Genomic DNA, 18,971 nt, shown 5'->3' with positions numbered 1-18,971 from the left:
TATTACTGAATACAGCAGATCAGAACAAGTGCTAAGTGATATAAGTAGCAAATTATCATTTGCAAGTTACTACCTCCTTTCCGGTTTATAAGGCTTGTGTGTATCTTTAGGTTGATAAATAGACCAACGTAATACAAGTTATATATCACAAAAAAATACATCATTAGAAACTTCAAATCATATACTTTCTAATGGTATAATTTTTAGACTATACAACTCATGTTTTGTTGATCAAATTATAGATTTAGGGATACGCGCAAGCCTTATAAACCGGAAAGGAGGTAGTACTTCACAAGATATTATTAGTACATATTCTAGACTCAAGACCTCTGTTTTCAAGGCGTCCCTAAGGCGTCGCCTAGGCGACGCTTAGGCGTCAGGGCGCCCTGCGAGGGCAAGGCGTCCACCTCGCCTTAGGTGGGTGTCTAAGGCGTCCGCCTTAAGCTATAAGGCGTCAGGACAACCAATTGCATCTCCCCCGACGCCCGCAAGATGCTCTTTATGCCTCTTGATCCCTCCAGAAGTTATCTTGCCACAAAGAGCGCACACAACAAGATCCCGATTTGGAGGCTCAGACCAATATCCATAGTTCCATCCCGGATCATTTGACCGTTGTGGCTTCCTTGTTGGGTCTTTCATTGGATCGTAGGTGGGCTCACCCCCATCAGCTGCTGCATTTCCATCCATGGTGCTACACTTCTACTACCTGCAGCAAACAACCAAACACAAAGGAATATTAGCATAACTGATAAAAGGGCTGCCATGGCATATGAAAAGGCTGCTGTGGCAGCAACTAAACTACTCTACTCATGCAGATGTAGCAAACAGCGACAATCAACTAGCCATTAAACTAATCAGCATTCAACTAGTCATTAAACTAATCCATTGTTGAGCACAACACATCATGCATCAGTATTCAACTAGCCTTTATTCTAATCCACCCAACAGGCCAACAGCATGCATTATTTTATTCAACCAAGGAGCATCCACTAAGGCACTAACCCCACTATCATTAAACTAATCACTAACATATGCCTGGCCACTAAGGCACTAACCACTATAAGAGACAAATGAGCAACCACCAACCAGCTAGCACAAAACAGTCCAGCAAAGAAGAAAGAGAGCAGAGGAGGGTGTGGGAGAAGGGAGAGGGAGGTATACCTTACTGTTGCTCTTGCTTGTTGTTGCTGTACTGCAGAGGAGGAGCTGCTGGACAGGAGGATGAGGAGGAGCTGCTGGACAGGAGGAAGAGGAGGAGCTGCTGGAGAGGAGGAACCGTTGGAGAGGAGGGGGAGGAGCTGCTGGAGGAGGAGGAACCAGATCTGCTGGAGAGGAGCCACTGAAGAGAAGGAGGGGGAGGAGTGTGTGGATTGGGGGCTGTTTCTCTCTCTCTCTTTCTCCCCTCTTACCTGTTGGCGCCAACATGATTCCAGTTTCCCGCCTAAAACAGCTCCCCTGCCTGCCTGGCAAGCTAAGGCGTCCAAAATGGACTAAGGCAACGCCTCGGACGCCTAGGCAGACGCCTCGGACGCCTTATAGCTTAAGGCGGACGCCTTAGACACCCACCTAAGGCGAGGTGGACGCCTTGCCCTCGCAGGGCGCCCTGACGCCTAAGCGTCGCCTAGGCGACGCCTTAGGGACGCCTTGAAAACAGAGCTCAAGACTAACCAATCCAAGACAAGAATCATGATAAATCAGCATTTTCATACCAGATGAGCCCCTATCGGACCAATAGGCGGGCTTTTGAATCTTCCGTGGTTTGATTCTATTAATTGCAAGAGTTTCAAAACTTTTTGTCCCCCGAATGCCGTTACCTAAGACAAAGCATTAATTGCATAAAAACAAACATGTTAGAGAGGAGTTGCTACTAAAATCAATTACATCCTGAGAAGCAGGGTTATAATCATAAAAAGGAGTATACGCTGCTTAGTGGCTACTGTAAAGAGAGAATATACCGTATTACTTTGACGCTGCTGAAGACCATCCATGTGAGATTTCAATTGGAGTATCCTTTTATCACTTTCAGCTATCTGCGAAATAAATTTAATGGCATAAATGGTACAAGAGCCACATGTTTCAATGCAGACAAAGTTGGCCAACAACACAAGAAAGCATAGAGGACTTGTGAACTTCAAACGGTGCAGATAATTATAAGTGATGTTTTTCAGATAAATGTCGAAGGAACACTTCTTCAGAGGTACTTAATGCTGAACCAAAGCTCATTCCAAGCTTGAAATCAGCCCACAGTATTTAAACAGGTAATCTAACTTTGACCCAGATGTATTTTGCCCCTAACTCTGGACTTTCAGCCTCAGTCGGAATACTTTTTTAAACAAGTAGAGCTATGACAGCAGTTCTTTAAGTTCAGCAAAAGGGAGAAAATGTGATCAAAGAACAGGGTTAATAGAGTGTCAACTAAGGTGAAGAGAAGGGGCATTGCTCATGGACATGGTACTCTTTCATACATTACATGTCATGTGCAAACATATTTGGAATTTTTAATGAATCTAATCAGAGTTGACTTGTACATGGAGAATGTAAAATTAAGCCTAATTATTACTATGCGTAATCACATTCTGCCACTCTTTTTTCCACATCAAGTATTAGGAATCAGAAAGAAGCCAAAACATATGAGAAGCAGCAAAAACAATCTCCAAGAATAACATAATCCAGAATACACATTCTTTAAGAATAACATTATACACAATTACATTATCTAGAAAACATATTCCCGCATCCAAAATACAAAAGGTAATCTATTTTTTGCTCATAAATTATTCTCCAAACTGACCAAACAATGTCTTAATGGAGATTTAGGCCATACGAAAATGGTAGAAGTACGTTCCTCAAGAAATATTTCCATAGTACAAAAAAAATACAATTCAAAATTATGGTTTAGGGACCTTTCTTTAGCAAATGTTTCTAGTCCAAAATGTGTCTTATTTGTGACTCAGGTGGACGAGTAACATTATCACATTTACTGTGTTTACAGAGTTTAAAGCTCACTATGCAGGAAAACAGTATTACTGGCAGCACATTGAGTTTAATATCATCACCATGCACTAAGTGGGGCATTGAGTTTAAAGTACCTCTTTTGCTATGTCACTGATAGATTTTTGGATGCCCGATAACTCTTCAGAAAATTCTTTTTCTTCCTCTCTTAACCTGAATGGCACACGAGGTGGAGTCAAACAACCAAGATATTTACTTGGATATAGTTAAGCAAAGTAAGAAGTACAATTAATGAGAATGACCTTGTAACATTTGAATCAAGATAATCAATGTCCCGTTGTATGTTCTGCATGTCTTCCTCAATTTGAGATGCCTCAGCCTTCAGATTGATAAAGAAGTGATTCAGACAGAATAACTAAACTCGAGCATGCAAAGCCAAGGAAATACAATGAAATCGACAGCATGCTATGGCAGCGTAATCTTTTGCAAAAACTGATATCAAGGTTCGCCGATTATTTCATATTTAAGGGGATAACCAAACCTCTTCTGAGGAACAGGTTATCATCTCATTTGACAATATAGGTACGAAGTGGTCATAGTTAGCTATTGTGGAAACCAAAAGTGTGATTAGTCCAGTTAATAGAGCGATACTCCCCTTATTTAAAATGAACTATCACCTCCGTTCACAAATATAAGATGTTCTAACTTTTTTCTGAATCGGATGTATATAGAAACGTTTTCGTGTGTTTGTTCACTCATTTCAATCTGTATGTAGTCCATACAAATTTTGGAGTATTTGTGAACGGAGGGAGTACTTTAAGGTGATTTGTGTGAGGGGTCCAATCAAGCCATCCCTAATCAGGGCATGTTTTGTTTGTAGCCAAATATTACAAAACATTAGACAGACAGTTTGGCAGTTGTTTGGTTGCAGACACAGTTGTCATTTGCCAACCTTTATTAGATTCTTAACCCACCTGTCAGTCTCATTTGTTAGCCAACTTTTGCCAAGCGGCAACCACAAGACTGGGGCTTGCTAGACTTGACACTTGAGACACAATCATGGTACTGTGGAAGGCAACCAAACATGCCTTTAGTATTTCTATCCAAAAGTTCTCTCATCCTAGTCTACAGTCGATAAACCTCCCAATTCTTAATCCCCTTCGACACTGTCATCTGCCCCTCAACACAACAATTACCCTAAAGTTCACATCAGATGAAATTATATATTCATAATCTTTAAGGAAGGTGATCTTGCCAACCGTATAAAGGGATGGTGACACGAAGCTTTTCAGCTACGCAATTAGAAAAAAGAAAGAGAGGTTGTCCGCCGATTCATTTCTTGATAAATGGTCAGGGTCTCAACCATGACTTCAAGATCATGCCACAATTCACAAAAGGCAGCAACCAAAGCGCCAAGCCACCCAGTCTGAAGGCAGCTAAAGGCGGTGATTTTGAGCTCATTGGGGTAGCCAGATGGCAGCAACTGGTAGAGCTAGCAAAAGCTACGAGGAGCACAGTGTCAAGAAGAGCAATCTAGGAATGCCAGCACAGGCAACAGCTGTGAAGTTTGTTAAGCAGAGGATTGTGCGAAAGACTATAAAGGGGACAGAAGGAAATTGGGGTGCCCTCAACACTCAACAATAGAGAAAACTTAAGTTTCCATTGCCGCCTCGGTATCACGGATTCAAAATCTCCACAAATGACCACCTCTCTTTCTCAATCTCAATCGCCTAGCTAGATTCCTCCTCAACCATCACCAGATCCCCTAGCCTTAGTAGTTTTAAGGCAGTAAGGCAAGATGCCCAGCACTTAGGCGAGGTAAGGCAGCGCCTTAGACACTGTAGGAACAGACAATCAACACATCTACTAAGGACAGACCCAGTGCATAGAAGCTCCCACACAAGGTGGGGTCTGGGGAGGGATTATAGGAACCTAGTCTTACCCCTGCAAAGTGCAATGCAGAGAGGCTGGTTCGAACCCAGGACCTCTTGGCACAAGTGGGGAGGACTTCACCACTGCGCCAGGCCTGCCCTCAATCAACACATCTACTATGAGAGAAAATGAAAAACGTTGACAGATTGCCACTATCCATACAGCACATAACTTCCTCACAGCCCAAAAGACCAGTTGCGGTGACGGAGACTTCTCTATGGCAGTCAAGTGCATGTCAAATGTGAGGGCTATGCTTTACAATCCTAGGACACCTTAGCGGTGACGCGTATGCCATAGCTTAGATTTACGCTTTAAGAACCATGTTATCCTAATTGTTGGTCTGGTTCCCCTGCTCCATCCTCTCTGCTGTGGATCCAGATTGCAGCTCACTCCTTCGCTGCTCCATCCTATGATGTGCAGTGTACTTTGTAGAGCAATGTGGTACCTACAGTAGCCTGCGGTGGAATAGCATTAGACTGTCATGCAGGCTGCTGTGAATTGCGGTGTATTAGATTTTCCCTTCTATCTTCACCAATCCATGCATGCTGTCCATTGGCAGGCAGCTGCCTAGGCAGGTGGACGGACTAAATCTTTTGTAACACTATCTACTACATACTTGTATGGTGGAATTATTTTTATGGGAGAGAACAGCTTACTTGAGTAAATTGCATATGCTGCATTTGGAAATCACGGAGTTGTGCCTGCATTTGTTTCAACCGGCCATTCATTTTCTCCAGCGTACGTGTGCCACGCTCATGCTCTGCCTCTAGCTCTATCTTCAACTTCACAACCTGTGAACAAAAGGAACATGACAATTGTTAAGAAAGGCAAGTAGAAGTCATTCTACAATCATGTCCGTAGCAGATAGATGTCCATGATCTTAATGTCTTGAGAATAAGGAATCAGATGGTGTCGGTATTTACTCAGAAATGTGGAGAGAAAATAAAAAAAATTACATGCAATATTTTCAAACAAGATTACCAAACATGTAAAGCTTATATTTCAAACAGAATTAATACTAGGCAAAATTAAGCTGACACCAATAGGAATCCTAGCACCTCATTTGTGGCAGTATTTCGATACAGCCAAAATGAACATATCATTAAGCCAGAAATTATTGCAGATTTAGTTCTGCGCGAATAACCAGCATCAGAACTTGAGATAATAACAACTTACAGGCCTGATAAGCACTGTAGACACAAAGATGTGACAACCAGAAGGATTGCTAACAATTGATGCTTTGACGGTCATAAATTTGACTACATGTATCATGACTATCACTTTTTCATTTCCATGTACAAAGACAAGAGAGCTGCACGTGGCTCTACAGCTTTTGGTTCAAATATGATTAAATTTCCTGAACATAATGGATGCTACATCAACTACTCACATACCTCAGCAATATTATCTTCCATACTTTTCTTCATGTTGGTCACTTCATGAGTCTTATCGCCTAAAGATCTTACAAGTTCTTCCTTTTCAGTAAGCTCTTTCTTCAGGTCATCTATAACAACCTAAAAGATGCAAAGATATAATTCAGTAAATGATCATAAGCAAGCTTGCATAAAGTTAGACAAGCCAAACACATGGAAATTCAACATATATATGTTCAAGAAATTCTTTGAGACCATTTTGAACTGTATTAATATAATCCCTCCGTCCCAAATAAGTGACGTTTTGAGAACTAAAACCATGTCACTTATTTTGGGACGGAGGGGGTACTTTCTTAGACAGTACCACTGCAAATGGAATAGCCAATACATTTTCAAACGAATTTGGCAAAATACTGACCAAGAAACAACGATTTCTTCCTGACATGAATTAAATTGTTAGTGTGGTGGAATTATTCTATAACGTTTTTACAAGGATGGAGGGTTATCTGTCTTATGGGTTGCAATGATTTATGTCTTGTGTTACAAAAAAAATTACAATAGTGTTTGGGACTAAAGGATGAGTTGTTGATTTTGTTCTTGTTGTTACAAAAAAATTTACACTGAAAACCATATTGGTGCTCAGAGGATACAATAGCACAATGGAGTTTCCAGTCAAAAAGGTCATAACTTACTGTATTTCGGTCAATTCTTTCTTGGCATGCAGGAATTCGCTCTTTGAGTTTCTGGAGTCTCACTGTCTGTTCCTCAATTTGCTGGTCGACTTCATAAACCCATGACCAGGCTAACTTTTTCTTCAAATTATCGATATCATGTGCTATCTCTTCTATGTGTTCCATATTCTTTATCTTCTCTCGTAGTTCATCAAGTTCTCTCATCACTGGCTTAATTGACTTCTCCAACTCTTGAACAACAGAGTCTGCATTGTTCAGCTGATCTCTTATTGTCTCCAGTAACTCATTGACTTGTTGAAGAAGAGTAGCCTTGAAAAAGAACTGCAACAAGACATAATGTATGGACAGTATAAGAACAAGAGCAGTGCTCAGAGTTATAACAGAGGAAGTGATATAGCAAGAACAGGTACAAGGCAGAATTATGAGCTCAAATCAACAGCAACAGTGCATTATATAGCACTTCGGCTCAAGGGTCATAGGAAGTCATAAGCTACCAAAAGATATATTGCCTGCCATTAAATACATTGAGTGCCATGTTCTCATCAAATCACGATCATGGAGTCTATAAAAAATGCTACTCTCTCCTATCCGTATTTCTTGTTGCTCAAATGGATGTATCTAAACATATTTTAGTGCTATAGATACATCTGTTTGAGCGACAACTAATATGGACCAGAGGGAGTAATTGGTTATATGAAAAACTGGAAACCCATCCGCTGGGACGCAAATAAACATGCAACCACAGTATTATACAATTGACTAACAGAAGGCGTGCTTCACAAGACGACTGAATACATCTAGAACTGACTAAATACCATGGGACCCTGCAGAATATGACTACAATTCCATTCAAGTCCAGAAAACCATAGATGCTACAACACATAAAATAAAACTAGGTAAAGCACACATATTGATACAGCGCTATCGGCAGGAAACTGAAAGAACTGATGATTACCTTAAACTTATCCTTGTCGTTTCCTGAGTGCAGGAATTCTCTACTTTTGTCTTGACTCATAATTACACAAGGATTTTCAACATCGATCTGAAAAGTTGCACATGGATCAGGATGTAGAAACATAAAACATCCATGACATTCAATCAAGGATTCAAGGTACTTCCACAGAAAGGTATAAAAAACGGTTTCAGGTCCATATCATGAATGGTAGAATAATGCTGATACACAGCGGTGAATTCCTAGTCAAATCCAACTCCAGGTATCGACACAGCGAAGTTTATCATAAAAACTACTGATGCACCAATTGCTTACACTCCCAAGGTTCTTGCGCCTATCTTACGATGATGAAGACAAGTTAACTGCTGCTATGTGTAGACATGTTGCTCTTCAATAGGTTATTTTAGTTCAGAGGAATCATCCAAAGTAGATTTCTATAGCAGCTAAATAATATCAAGAGGAGGCATCACATTAAAGGTTTCCAAATTGGACCCATGCTACGTTAGATGTAAGTAGCCATTGATCATGGGCACCACGACCAGATCCCTTATTGTGCACGTTTTGGATGCAATTCAGTTTATTATAGAAAATATATCGGCTTGAAGAGAAGAGAACCAGAAAAGGCTGAAATTCAGGATTTTGTTTTTTCCACCGAATAAACTTGCCAGTGCAAGAAGGTGCAAAAAACAAAAAAAGAGACAACGAATTCCTGTTTTACTTTCCTTGTGTTTAGCCGAGACATGAAATTAGAGCTCCGTTCTTTATTTTCTTGTGGGTCAAGTTAGGGAGTCGTTTGCTACTATAAAGGCATGCCATGCGGTTAGTAAAATGCAATTATGTTCAGAATAAGACAACGATGTGTGTTTCAGGGTAGATACCAGTTACCAACTTTTGGGGTAAGCTTGTCCAAATCACTTGCTTTGCTGCATGAGTTGCTGCCTTTTAGACTGGTTCCTGTGTGCTGAATCGCAAGGTACAAATCCTCTTTGTCTACATGTGTGTGGGCAAGACGCCAGATACAAGGCGGAGGAAGTAACATGAAAGCCAGGCCACGACAACAGACAAGTTCCTTACTTTGAGGGTTGGTCCTCATGAGGTATGTTTAGCGAAGATGACAGACCAAGGTGCAAGAATTAGGTGAAGTGCTACTATGATTGCGCACTTGTGCACACAAAGCCCTGCTTGACAGCTCAGTAAGCTCCATACACGAAGGCTTGATTGATAATTCAGTAAGCTCTGCACATATGAAGACCTGCTTGATGATTCAACAAGCTCGTGTACATAGGCAGGCGTGCTGCACCAACTAAACTGTGTCACTCTATCATTTCCCATTGGTTGACATGACATGTGTTACTAGCAGATCTGGCAGCATGGGCTAGGGGCGAAAAGCGGACATGGTGAGGCCAATGGCAAAGGCAAAGGAAGGAGCTTCCGCTCGCTTTGGAGTTCCTTGAGATGATGGTGACGCACGTCTGCTCGCTCTGCAGAGGCACGTAAAGCACAGGCTTTACTTTCTCTTTCACATGGTCTCTACTTTTATCCCTTTCTTTTTAGTTCTTAAACCCATACTTGAGAAAAGAGCTTGGATCAACCCCTTCCCCAATTCTTCCCCATAGCGAGTAACATATCTCCCTCCCCTCTCATAAATGCTAACATCTATTTTGTAAAGTTTATACTGGTTAGTGAGTTTGTCATATCTTAGAATGTGCATGCATGTTGAATTAGCTGGGTTACTAATAGGAGAGAACATGGGTACAGGATGAGTTATTAGCCCATGAATATACTTAGGCCTCCTTTGGTTTACAGGAATTTCAGAGGAATTCTAAAGGATAGGAATCTTATAGGTAAAATTCCTTTGGAGCCCTTTGGTTTGTAGGAATGGTTTCCTATTTCTATGTAGGATAGGAATAAATCCTTGACATTTCAAAGGAAAAAACCATTAGCATAGACTCAATGAAAAAATTGAAAAAATTCCTATCCTATGCATCAAATTGATGGATAAGTCTGTGTACTAGGGTCCTTGTGGGGCTGCAGCACATGGTCCTTAGGAGGATAAAGTCCTGGACCATCAAGGACTGGCTGTTAGGATAGAGTTCTGTTCTTGACCATCAAGGACTGTCAGTTAGCATCTTAGACTAGCATCTTAGACTAGCATCTTAGACTGGCATCTTAGCAGCATCTTAGCATATGCCTTGGCTGGCTAGCAGCCTATAAATATGTATCCCCAACCCCTCAGGTTGGCATGGCATTGTGTGAGAAATAAACCAACGAAAATTGTCCCAACTCTCCTAGTGTCATCCACAACTATCAATGCTCAGGCTGAAAGGTCTAACAAGTGGTATCAGAGCCAGGTTAACCTGCACCCTGAGCATTTCCTGTGAGCAGCCCAAGTCGGTAGCAGCAGCTGCTCCGTCTGCCTCTGGTTACCTTCCTCCCTCCGGACTGTCGAGCAGCAGCTCGTCTTCATCAGCCTCCTCTTCACGCAACAGCCCCCCTGCAGCGAGCCATGTCTGCAGGTCGCTCTCAGCACACGGCTACCTCGAGCATGCGGCGCCGGCAAGAGGCCGAGCGCGCCGTGGCAGAGGAGCGTGAGCGAGCGGCTGTAGCAGCGGCTGCGGCGGCGGCAAGAGTGTCAAGGCTGGCTGCAGCGGAGCTGGCAGCAGCCAGGGCGGAGGTAGAAGCAGCAGCAGCAGCAGAAGCAGCCCGTGAGGCTACGGCGGATGCCAAGGCACTCCGCGGCAGCCCCGGCAGCTCCAGCAGCCCCGCGCCTGCGGACGACGGCGCCGACGCAGATCGCGCCAAAGTGGCGCAGGAGCGGACGGCGCAGTGAGCAGCCGAGCACGCCCGCGCTCCAGGTGGAGGCGTGCACCGCGACGGCGGCTGCAACGACCAGGACCGCGGCCTCTACGAGGTCCGGACTGTGGTCAGGGATGTTGGTTCCAGTGTTGGGTGGCCTACCCTCACTAAAACCAACTACGTCGAGTGGGCCGGGATCATGAAGGTCAGGCTCCAGGTGCGGCGCATGTGGGAGGCAGTCCAGGACAGCAACGTCGACCACCTAGAGGATCGACGGGCGCTGGACGCCCTCATCGCCGCAGTCCCGCCCGAGATGCAGTTCTCGCTTTCCAACAAGCAGACTGCCAAGGAGGCTTGGGACGCCATCGCCGCAGCACGCATCGGCAGCGACCGTGCTCGCAAGTCCACCCTGCAGGCACTTCGTAAGGAGTGGGAGAACCTGGGCTTCAAGCCAGGTGAGGACGTTGATGACTTTGCTCTCCGTCTCAACACTCTGCTGCAGAAGATGGTGAAGTTTGGCGATGCCACCTACACCGAGGAGAGAGCTGTCGAGAAGCTTTTTCGGTGCATTCCCGAGAAGTACAAGCAGATGGCTCGCTCGATCGAGTCGTTGCTGGACCTCTCCACGATGATGATCGAGGAGGCGATAGGTCGACTCAAGGTCGTCGACACCGACGAGCCACAGCCCCCCTCGGGGCCCGTCACCACCGGCGGGAAGCTGCTCCTAACTCGGGAGCAGTGGGATCCCAGCCTTGGTGACAAGAAGAAGGGGGAGCCTTCCTCCTCGACGGGCGGCCGCAAGCGTGGCAAGCAGCGTAAGGCGCGAAGAGGCCCCCCGGGCAGGGCACAAGGACGTGCCGAAGGTGACGCCCGCGGAGGCGCCAAGGACGGCGCCGCTGGCAAGCCCAGGCCGGCACAAGACAACAGTTGCCACAACTGTGGCCGGTTTGGCCATTGGGCCAATGAGTGTCGGCAACCACGACAAGGCCAGGCTCACGTCGCACAGGCGAAGGAGGAGGAGACGGCTCTGTTCATGGCGCATGCAAGCATTGAGCTACCCTCGGCGACTCCAGTCGCAAAGGCTTTCATCCACCTCGATGAGCCAAAAGCACACGCTCTTCTCGGCGATGGCTCCGGGAGGGACAAGGCTACGGGGTGGTGCCTCGACACCGGCGCCACCCACCACATGACCGGTCGAAGGGAATTCTTCGCCGAACTCGACTCCGATGCGCGAGGCTCCGTCAAGTTCGGGGATGCCTCCGCTGTGGAGATAAAGGGCGTCGGCTCCGTCATCTTCACCACCAAGATGGGAGAGCACCGGCTGCTCACCGGTGTCTACTACATCCCCGCGCTAAGGAATTCCATCATCAGCTTGGGACAGCTGGATGAGAACGGCTCACGCGTGCTGATTGAGCATGGGGTCCTACGCATCTGGGATCGCCAGCGTCGCCTTCTCGCCAAGGTGCCCAGAGGTGAAAATCGACTCTACGTCCTTGATGTGCAGGTGGCACAACCGGTCTGTCTCGCTGTCCGTCGAGACGACGAGGCGTGGCAGTGGCATGAGCGCTTTGGGCACCTTCACTTTGAGGCCCTGAAGCGTCTAAGTGCCAAGGAGATGGTGCGAGGCCTGCCATGCCTCGACCATGTGGAGCAGTTCTGCGACATCTGCGTACTGACAAAGCAGAGACGACTCCCCTTTCCCCAACAGGCGAGTTTTCGGGCTAAGGAGAAGCTGGAGCTCGTGCACGGAGACCTGTGCGGCCCGGTGACGCCAGCCACACCAGGAGGTTGACGCTACTTCCTGCTGCTCGTCGACGATCTCTCCCGCTACATGTGGGTGATGATCCTCGGCAGTAAGGGAGAAGCGGCGGACGCCATCAGGCGCGCGCAGGTTGGTGTGGAGGCGGAGAGCGGCCGCAAATTGCGCGTGTTGCGCACTGACAACGGCGGCGAGTTCACGGCGGCTGAATTCGCGTCGTACTGCGCCGATGAGGGCATCCAGCGCCACTACTCCGCGCCGTACAGCCCGCAGCAAAACGGCGTCGTCGAGCGGCGCAACCAGACGGTTGTGGGGATGGCTCGGGCTCTCCTCAAGCAGAGAGGGATGCCGGCTGTCTTCTGGGGAGAGGCGGTGCTAACGGCCGTCTACATCCTCAACCGCTCTCCTACTAAGGCACTCGACGGCAGAACTCCGTACGAGGCCTGGCATGGGCGGAAGCCGGCGGTCTCTCATTTGCGGGTCTTTGGCTGTCTTGCGTTCGCAAGGAGCTCGGCCACATCGGCAAGCTCGACGACAGGAGCACTCCGGGAGTCTTCATCGGCTACGCGGAGGGCTCAAAGGCCTACCACATCCTCGACCCAAAGACACAACGTGTGCGCACAGCGCGAGACGTCGTGTTCAACGAAGGGCGAGGGTGGCAATGGGACAAGGCGGTGGACGACGGCTCGACGCCGACGTATGACGACTTCATTGTCGAGTACGCTCACTTCAAGGAAGCTGGGGGAGCAAGCAGCTCCTCTTCACCGGGCACGTCTACCCTGGCCCCCAAAACTACATCGACTCCGGCGCCTGCTACACCGACGACACCACAACCGGCGACGCCGCATACTCCAGCCCCGGCGGTCGCCACTCCGGGCTCGTCTTCATCAGCACCAGCTCACGCAGAGCACAACCCGATGAAGTTCGCTTCCCCGCTCACTCACGACGAGGAGCGGGTCGACGCATGGTATGGAGGCGAACCACTGCGGTACCGTACGATGGATAATGTGCTCGGCGACCAGCCGGTGCCAGGACTGGTGCCACGTGACCTGGAGGCGCAGCTACAGCTTGTGTGTGAAGACGGCGAACCACGGTCCTTTGCAGAGGCCGAGAGAGACGCGGCATGGCGCGCCGCGATGAAGTTGGAGATGGATGCGGTCAAGCAAAACCGCACCTGGGAGCTTGCTGATCTCCCTCGAGGTCACTGCGCAATCACCCTTAAGTGGGTGTTCAAGCTGAAGAGGGATGGAGCCGGCGCCATCATCAAGCACAAGGCTCGTTTGGTGGCCCGAGGCTTCTTGCAGCAGGAAGGAGTCGACTTCGACGACGCTTTCGCTCCCGTGGCACGGATGGAGTCCGTGCGACTTCTCCTTGCGCTGGCTGCCCAGGAGGGCTGGCGTGTCCACCACATGGACGTTAAGTCGGCATTCCTCAATGGCGACTTGAAGGAGGAAGTCTACGTGCATCAGCCACCGGGGTTTACGATTCCCGGCCAGGAGGGCAAGGTGCTCCGCCTGCGCAAGGCTCTCTATGGCCTGCGGCAGGCACCCAGGGCGTGGAACGCCAAGCTGGACTCCACGCTGAAGAAGATGGGTTTCGAGCAGAGCCCGCATGAGGCTGCCGTCTACCGACGGGGGAGTGGAGGAAATGCCCTGCTGGTGGGCGTCTACGTTGACGACCTGGTGATCACCGGCACCAAAGATGCAGAGGTGGCGGCGTTCAAGGAAGACATGAAGGCCACGTTCCAGATGAGTGACCTGGGGCTCCTCTCCTTCTATCTAGGGATTGAGGTGCACCAGGACCACTCCGGGATCGCGCTCTGACAGTCCGCCTACGCCAAGCGCATCGTTGAGCTAGCTGGGCTCACCGACTGCCATCCAGCTCTCACTCCGATGGAGGAGAGGCTGAAACTAAGTCGCAACAGCACGACGGAGGAAGTGGATGCTACGCAGTACCGACGCCTTGTGGGGAGCCTTCGCTACCTCACTCACACACGGCCGGACTTGGCATTCTCCGTCGGCTATGTCAGTCGGTTCATGGAGCGACCAACGTCGGAACACCGGCAGGCAGTGAAAAGGATCGTCCGCTACATAGCAGGGACCCTCGACCACGGCCTCCATTACCCTAGGTGCCCTGGGGCGGCACACTTCGTCGGGTACAGCGACAGCGACCACGCCGGCGACATCGACACCAGCAAGAGCACGAGCGGGATCCTCCTCTTCCTCGGCAAGTGTCTCGTGAGCTGGCAATCAGTCAAGCAGCAGGTGGTGGCCCTGTCCAGCTGTGAGGCTGAGTACATAGCGGCCTCCACCGCCTGTACTCAGGCGCTCTGGCTTGCTCGACTGCTTGGTGATCTTCTCGTTCAAGACACCAGAACGGTGCAGCTCCTGGTGGACAGCAAGTCCGCCCTGGCCCTGGCAAAGAACCCTGTGTTCCACGAACGGAGCAAGCACATCCGACTGAGGTATCACTTCATCCGCAGCTGTGTGGAAGAAGGGAGCATCGAGGCGAGCTACATCAACACCAAGGATCAGCTCGCAGACCTGCTCACCAAGCCCCTTGGGAGGGTCAAGTTCCTCGAACTTTGCTCCAGGATTGGGATGATTCAACTCTCCCACAAGACGACGTACAAGACTTAGGGGGAGAATGATGGATAAGTCTGTGTACTAGGGTCCTTGTGGGGCTGCAGCACATGGTCCTTAGGAGGATAAAGTCCTGGACCATCAAGGACTGGCTGTTAGGATAGAGTTCTGTTCTTGACCATCAAGGACTGTCAGTTAGCATCTTAGACTAGCATCTTAGACTAGCATCTTAGACTGGCATCTTAGCAGCATCTTAGCATATGCCTTGGCTGGCTAGCAGCCTATAAATATGTATCCCCAACCCCTCAGGTTGGCATGGCATTGTGTGAGAAATAAACCAACGAAAATTGTCCCAACTCTCCTAGTGTCATCCACAACTATCAATGCTCAGGCTGAAAGGTCTAACACAAATGACATCTCTTTCCCTCCATGAATTGATATACATGTCATCCCACTTCCTATGATTTTCCTATTCCTATGTTACTCCTATCCCGTGCCAGAACCATGAGTTGGTTGCGAGATCTTATGGGTTTCAGCTCTAGCCTACCCCAACTTGTTTGAGACTAAAGGCTTTGTTGTTGTTGTATGTTATTCCTATCCTATGAACCAAAGGAGGCCTTACAGTGATAAGACAAAAACAGAACAATTAGCATGTATGTGCGCATCCCAATGAAATTTCTTCATGCATGTCTTGAGTAGAGAGAAAACAAGGAGAGCGAGTAGACAGGAAATGGGTGGTGGATATGTGATTGTGAAGCTGACCAATATAGCGCAATTGCGGCGGAGCGAGAGAGAAAACCAGAGAGGAAGAGAGTATGGTGTCTTCTTGCAGTTGTTTTAATATATCTTATCCTTACATACATTTATTTATCTATATAAAGACATGCAAAGGTGCATCGAGGACACGTAGATGAAGGGTCCGCCAGTTTCTACACTTTTTTTTTCATAACTGACCCAATACAGAAAGAAAACAGTAAAACAAACAACTGGATGAGTGAAACCACTACATAAAAATTAGTATTCATCAGCAAACAAGCAACTTACATTAAAATGTTCGATTATCTCATTAAGATCATCTTTGCGATTTGCCACCTTCCTACCTGTTCCAGCACATATGATCACAATAGGCGCAGTATAGTATAGCATGGTAAAAATATTGTGCAGTTAGTAAATAAAAATACAAGAATAGCTACTGTAGTTAATTAATTAATATACTCTCCGACCCATATTACTTGTCGTACCTTTAGTACAACTTGGCTTTAGTAAATTTATAGCAATCATCCACTTGATCAATTTGGTAAATTCACAGCGACCATCTATTTAACCAGTTCAGAATTTACTGTCACTTTCAATTTAAGCAAGGACTCTGATCTAACAGCAATCAGATGTGCGTGATGCAATTTGGACCATGTCTTTTGTGATAGCACCATCTGTAGGTAAGCTCAACTAAGAATAAGTGTTTTTTTTCTGGAAAGAATGAAATTAAGTGCTACCAGTGTTTATTTTCATGCCTACTACTCCCTCTGTTCCTAAATATAAGACGTTTTGGCAGTTCCATTTAAACTGCCAAATGTCTTATACATTTATAAACAGAGGTAGTAGCATTTAACAATGTATGGAAATGGATGCAGCATGTAAATACCTCGAGATAACCACTAAACATGTACAGTAAGAAGTCTAATTATAAGTGAAAAGGCACACTTTCTGCAGCCATGCAAACATGTACAGTAAGAAGTCAAGCACAAGCAACACGTGTGTCGTTTGCCAACATGGAAAGTTGAGACAACTAAGGATAGGAAAGATGTGATAGTTTAATTAAAACTTGAGATAACCACTAAACAGAATAAAGATATGCAGTCAACACACAAGAATGGAGAAATGCAACAATCATAAGTTCAGAAATGTGTCAGCTTTGAATAGAAAAATACAAATAAAAACTGAGAACTCTGGTAAGGTCACAGAAAAAATATGATTCCCATTAAAATAATACACAAGTTAGCAAAGTGAGAACTGAAACCTAAAGTACTAAATTTGACAGCTAAAACAGAATCTAAACAACTTTACACGTGAAGTGTTTATAATAGACAGGCACAACCAACAACTGGGAGGAGGATGGATCAAGTATGAGTACCATGTTGATCCTTTAAAATCGTAGAACTCGATGACTCAGTAATCCTGCGTTCCAGTTTAATTAAGTTTCCGTATAAATCAGGCTTGAACGAGTCTTCCCCTTGGTTGTTGATGTCAACAGCAATTGCGGCATAACTGTGATTTAAATTTAACAAAATAAACTATATTAAAATCGATCACACGAAAGAGAGATAGAACAGTCAGAGGATAAATGCAAAACCGTTCACCACAGATTGTACGGTAGAAATATTGTATCATGATTGATGCAGTCATCAATTCCTCAATCATACGCAGGACCATAGCTACTAAAGCAGGGCACCCTGACAACCTTCTGATTTAATGTTCAATCGCCCAACTGGCGGTTGACCATTTGGAATGATTAACATTATTTTATTCAGCCAAGGGCAGTCGGTGAACCAGCAGGTTCAGCCGCTATTTCACCAATTTGCAAAGATCTAACCCCAGAGACTGTCTGCTTTTAATAGGCAGCCTCTGTTGAATTTTTACAGAAAAATCTTCAAGCTAAACTAAGTCATTATGCTACATGTTTATTATAGAACAAAATACATGCCTACAGATCATTGTTAGAAAAATACTGTATGACCCATGAAAAAACAATGATGTCTGGATTACCCGAACATGTATGAATTTTCAACCAAAATGCTGTCTTTCTAAGTAGAACTATAGGCATATATTTCACACCATGACATGTATAATTTTTTATGGATCTTTTCAAACAAGTGTTTGTATGGGACCTACCGACCTAGTGCAAAGTACAATATTATCGTGTTATATCTGGTGCACAGTTAGAACTTCCGTCTGACCTGCTGCAAAGTGAAAGAAGTGGCAACCTGCCTGGTGCAAAGTGCAATTTACTCTATTACTCCCTCCAAACCATATTACTTTCCGCTCAGACGGATGTATCTACATGTATTTCAGTGCTAGATACATCTGTTTGAGCGACAAGTAATATGTATCAGAGGGAGTAATATTAATATTAACAGTGTGATGTGCGACAGTTGGTACCCTGTTTGAAAAATACATCAATTAATACAATAAAACCAGACCAGTGTATAAGTTTTTTGATAAATCATGTGATCTCTATTCTTTTCTCTGAACCATACAGCTGCAACATTTCCTAAAAATGACTGCAGCAGATTTTCAGGTAATACAGCTTTGAAGAATGTTAGTGACTAGTGTCATGTGCAACAGCAAAGGGTATGGACAAGGCTCAGACAGGTAACTGTTGGTGTGTGTTACTGCAACGCATGCTGTTCAAATGTTTAATAAATGTTTTCATATAATAAAAATTGGCCCAAGTGCTAGCAGCATAGCACTGCTTTCGCTGTAATCGCGGTCCCGACACCTCGCCAACTTGTTAGGATCAACAGGGATTAGGCCCAACCAAAGAGATTGTGTAACCTTTAATATTCCTAAATGGTGTGGAAAAACCGTATCCAGAAACCCATCTACAGAAATACAGCAACCATCATAACAATCTGCACCACACAGCAGCTATTCCCAACCAACAACTATCCTCGCGATAAAATCTAATTTTTTCCCGATAGTGACTCACCGATTATTAGTGATTTAGATGACAAAATAAAAGATAGCAGTGGGTACAGAAGGCGAACGCTACCTGCAGCCAGTCTTGATGAAATCTTTAATCGTAGCGGCCCGCTGCGTGTTCTTGGCGCGGCAGCCGAAGGCGATACACAGAGCCGTCAAGATCGCGCTCTTTCCGCCTGCGCCAGCAGGAAGAAGAAAAGGCGAAGCGATGGGTGAGAGGGAGAGAGAAGGGGC

At 46.1% G+C, this 18,971-nt stretch overlaps 1 protein-coding gene across 1 annotated transcript in view; it reads right to left on the bottom strand.

Annotated features, from left to right (window-relative positions):
- LOC119299449 (structural maintenance of chromosomes protein 6B-like) overlaps window positions 1–18,959 on the bottom strand; it is a gene marked incomplete at its 5' end in the record, with an annotated part of 30,031 nt that extends 11,072 nt beyond the window's left edge. Inside the window, 11 exons of the mRNA XM_037576679.1 lie at window positions 1,710–1,814; window positions 1,956–2,030; window positions 3,090–3,165; window positions 3,255–3,331; window positions 5,541–5,675; window positions 6,279–6,398; window positions 6,950–7,270; window positions 7,905–7,991; window positions 16,083–16,138; window positions 17,170–17,303; window positions 18,808–18,959. Coding sequence (XP_037432576.1) covers window positions 1,710–1,814; window positions 1,956–2,030; window positions 3,090–3,165; window positions 3,255–3,331; window positions 5,541–5,675; window positions 6,279–6,398; window positions 6,950–7,270; window positions 7,905–7,991; window positions 16,083–16,138; window positions 17,170–17,303; window positions 18,808–18,959 — 1,338 coding nt within the window. The remainder of the gene's footprint in view (window positions 1–1,709; window positions 1,815–1,955; window positions 2,031–3,089; window positions 3,166–3,254; window positions 3,332–5,540; window positions 5,676–6,278; window positions 6,399–6,949; window positions 7,271–7,904; window positions 7,992–16,082; window positions 16,139–17,169; window positions 17,304–18,807) is intronic.
- Window positions 18,960–18,971: the final 12 nt, after the last annotated feature.

Source organism: Triticum dicoccoides, chromosome 5A, assembly GCF_002162155.2.
Source record: "Triticum dicoccoides isolate Atlit2015 ecotype Zavitan chromosome 5A, WEW_v2.0, whole genome shotgun sequence".
Lineage (NCBI taxonomy): Eukaryota > Viridiplantae > Streptophyta > Magnoliopsida > Poales > Poaceae > Triticum > Triticum dicoccoides.
The sequence above is the reverse complement of the archived record's forward strand: the minus strand, read 5'-3'. Positions and strand labels throughout refer to the sequence as shown.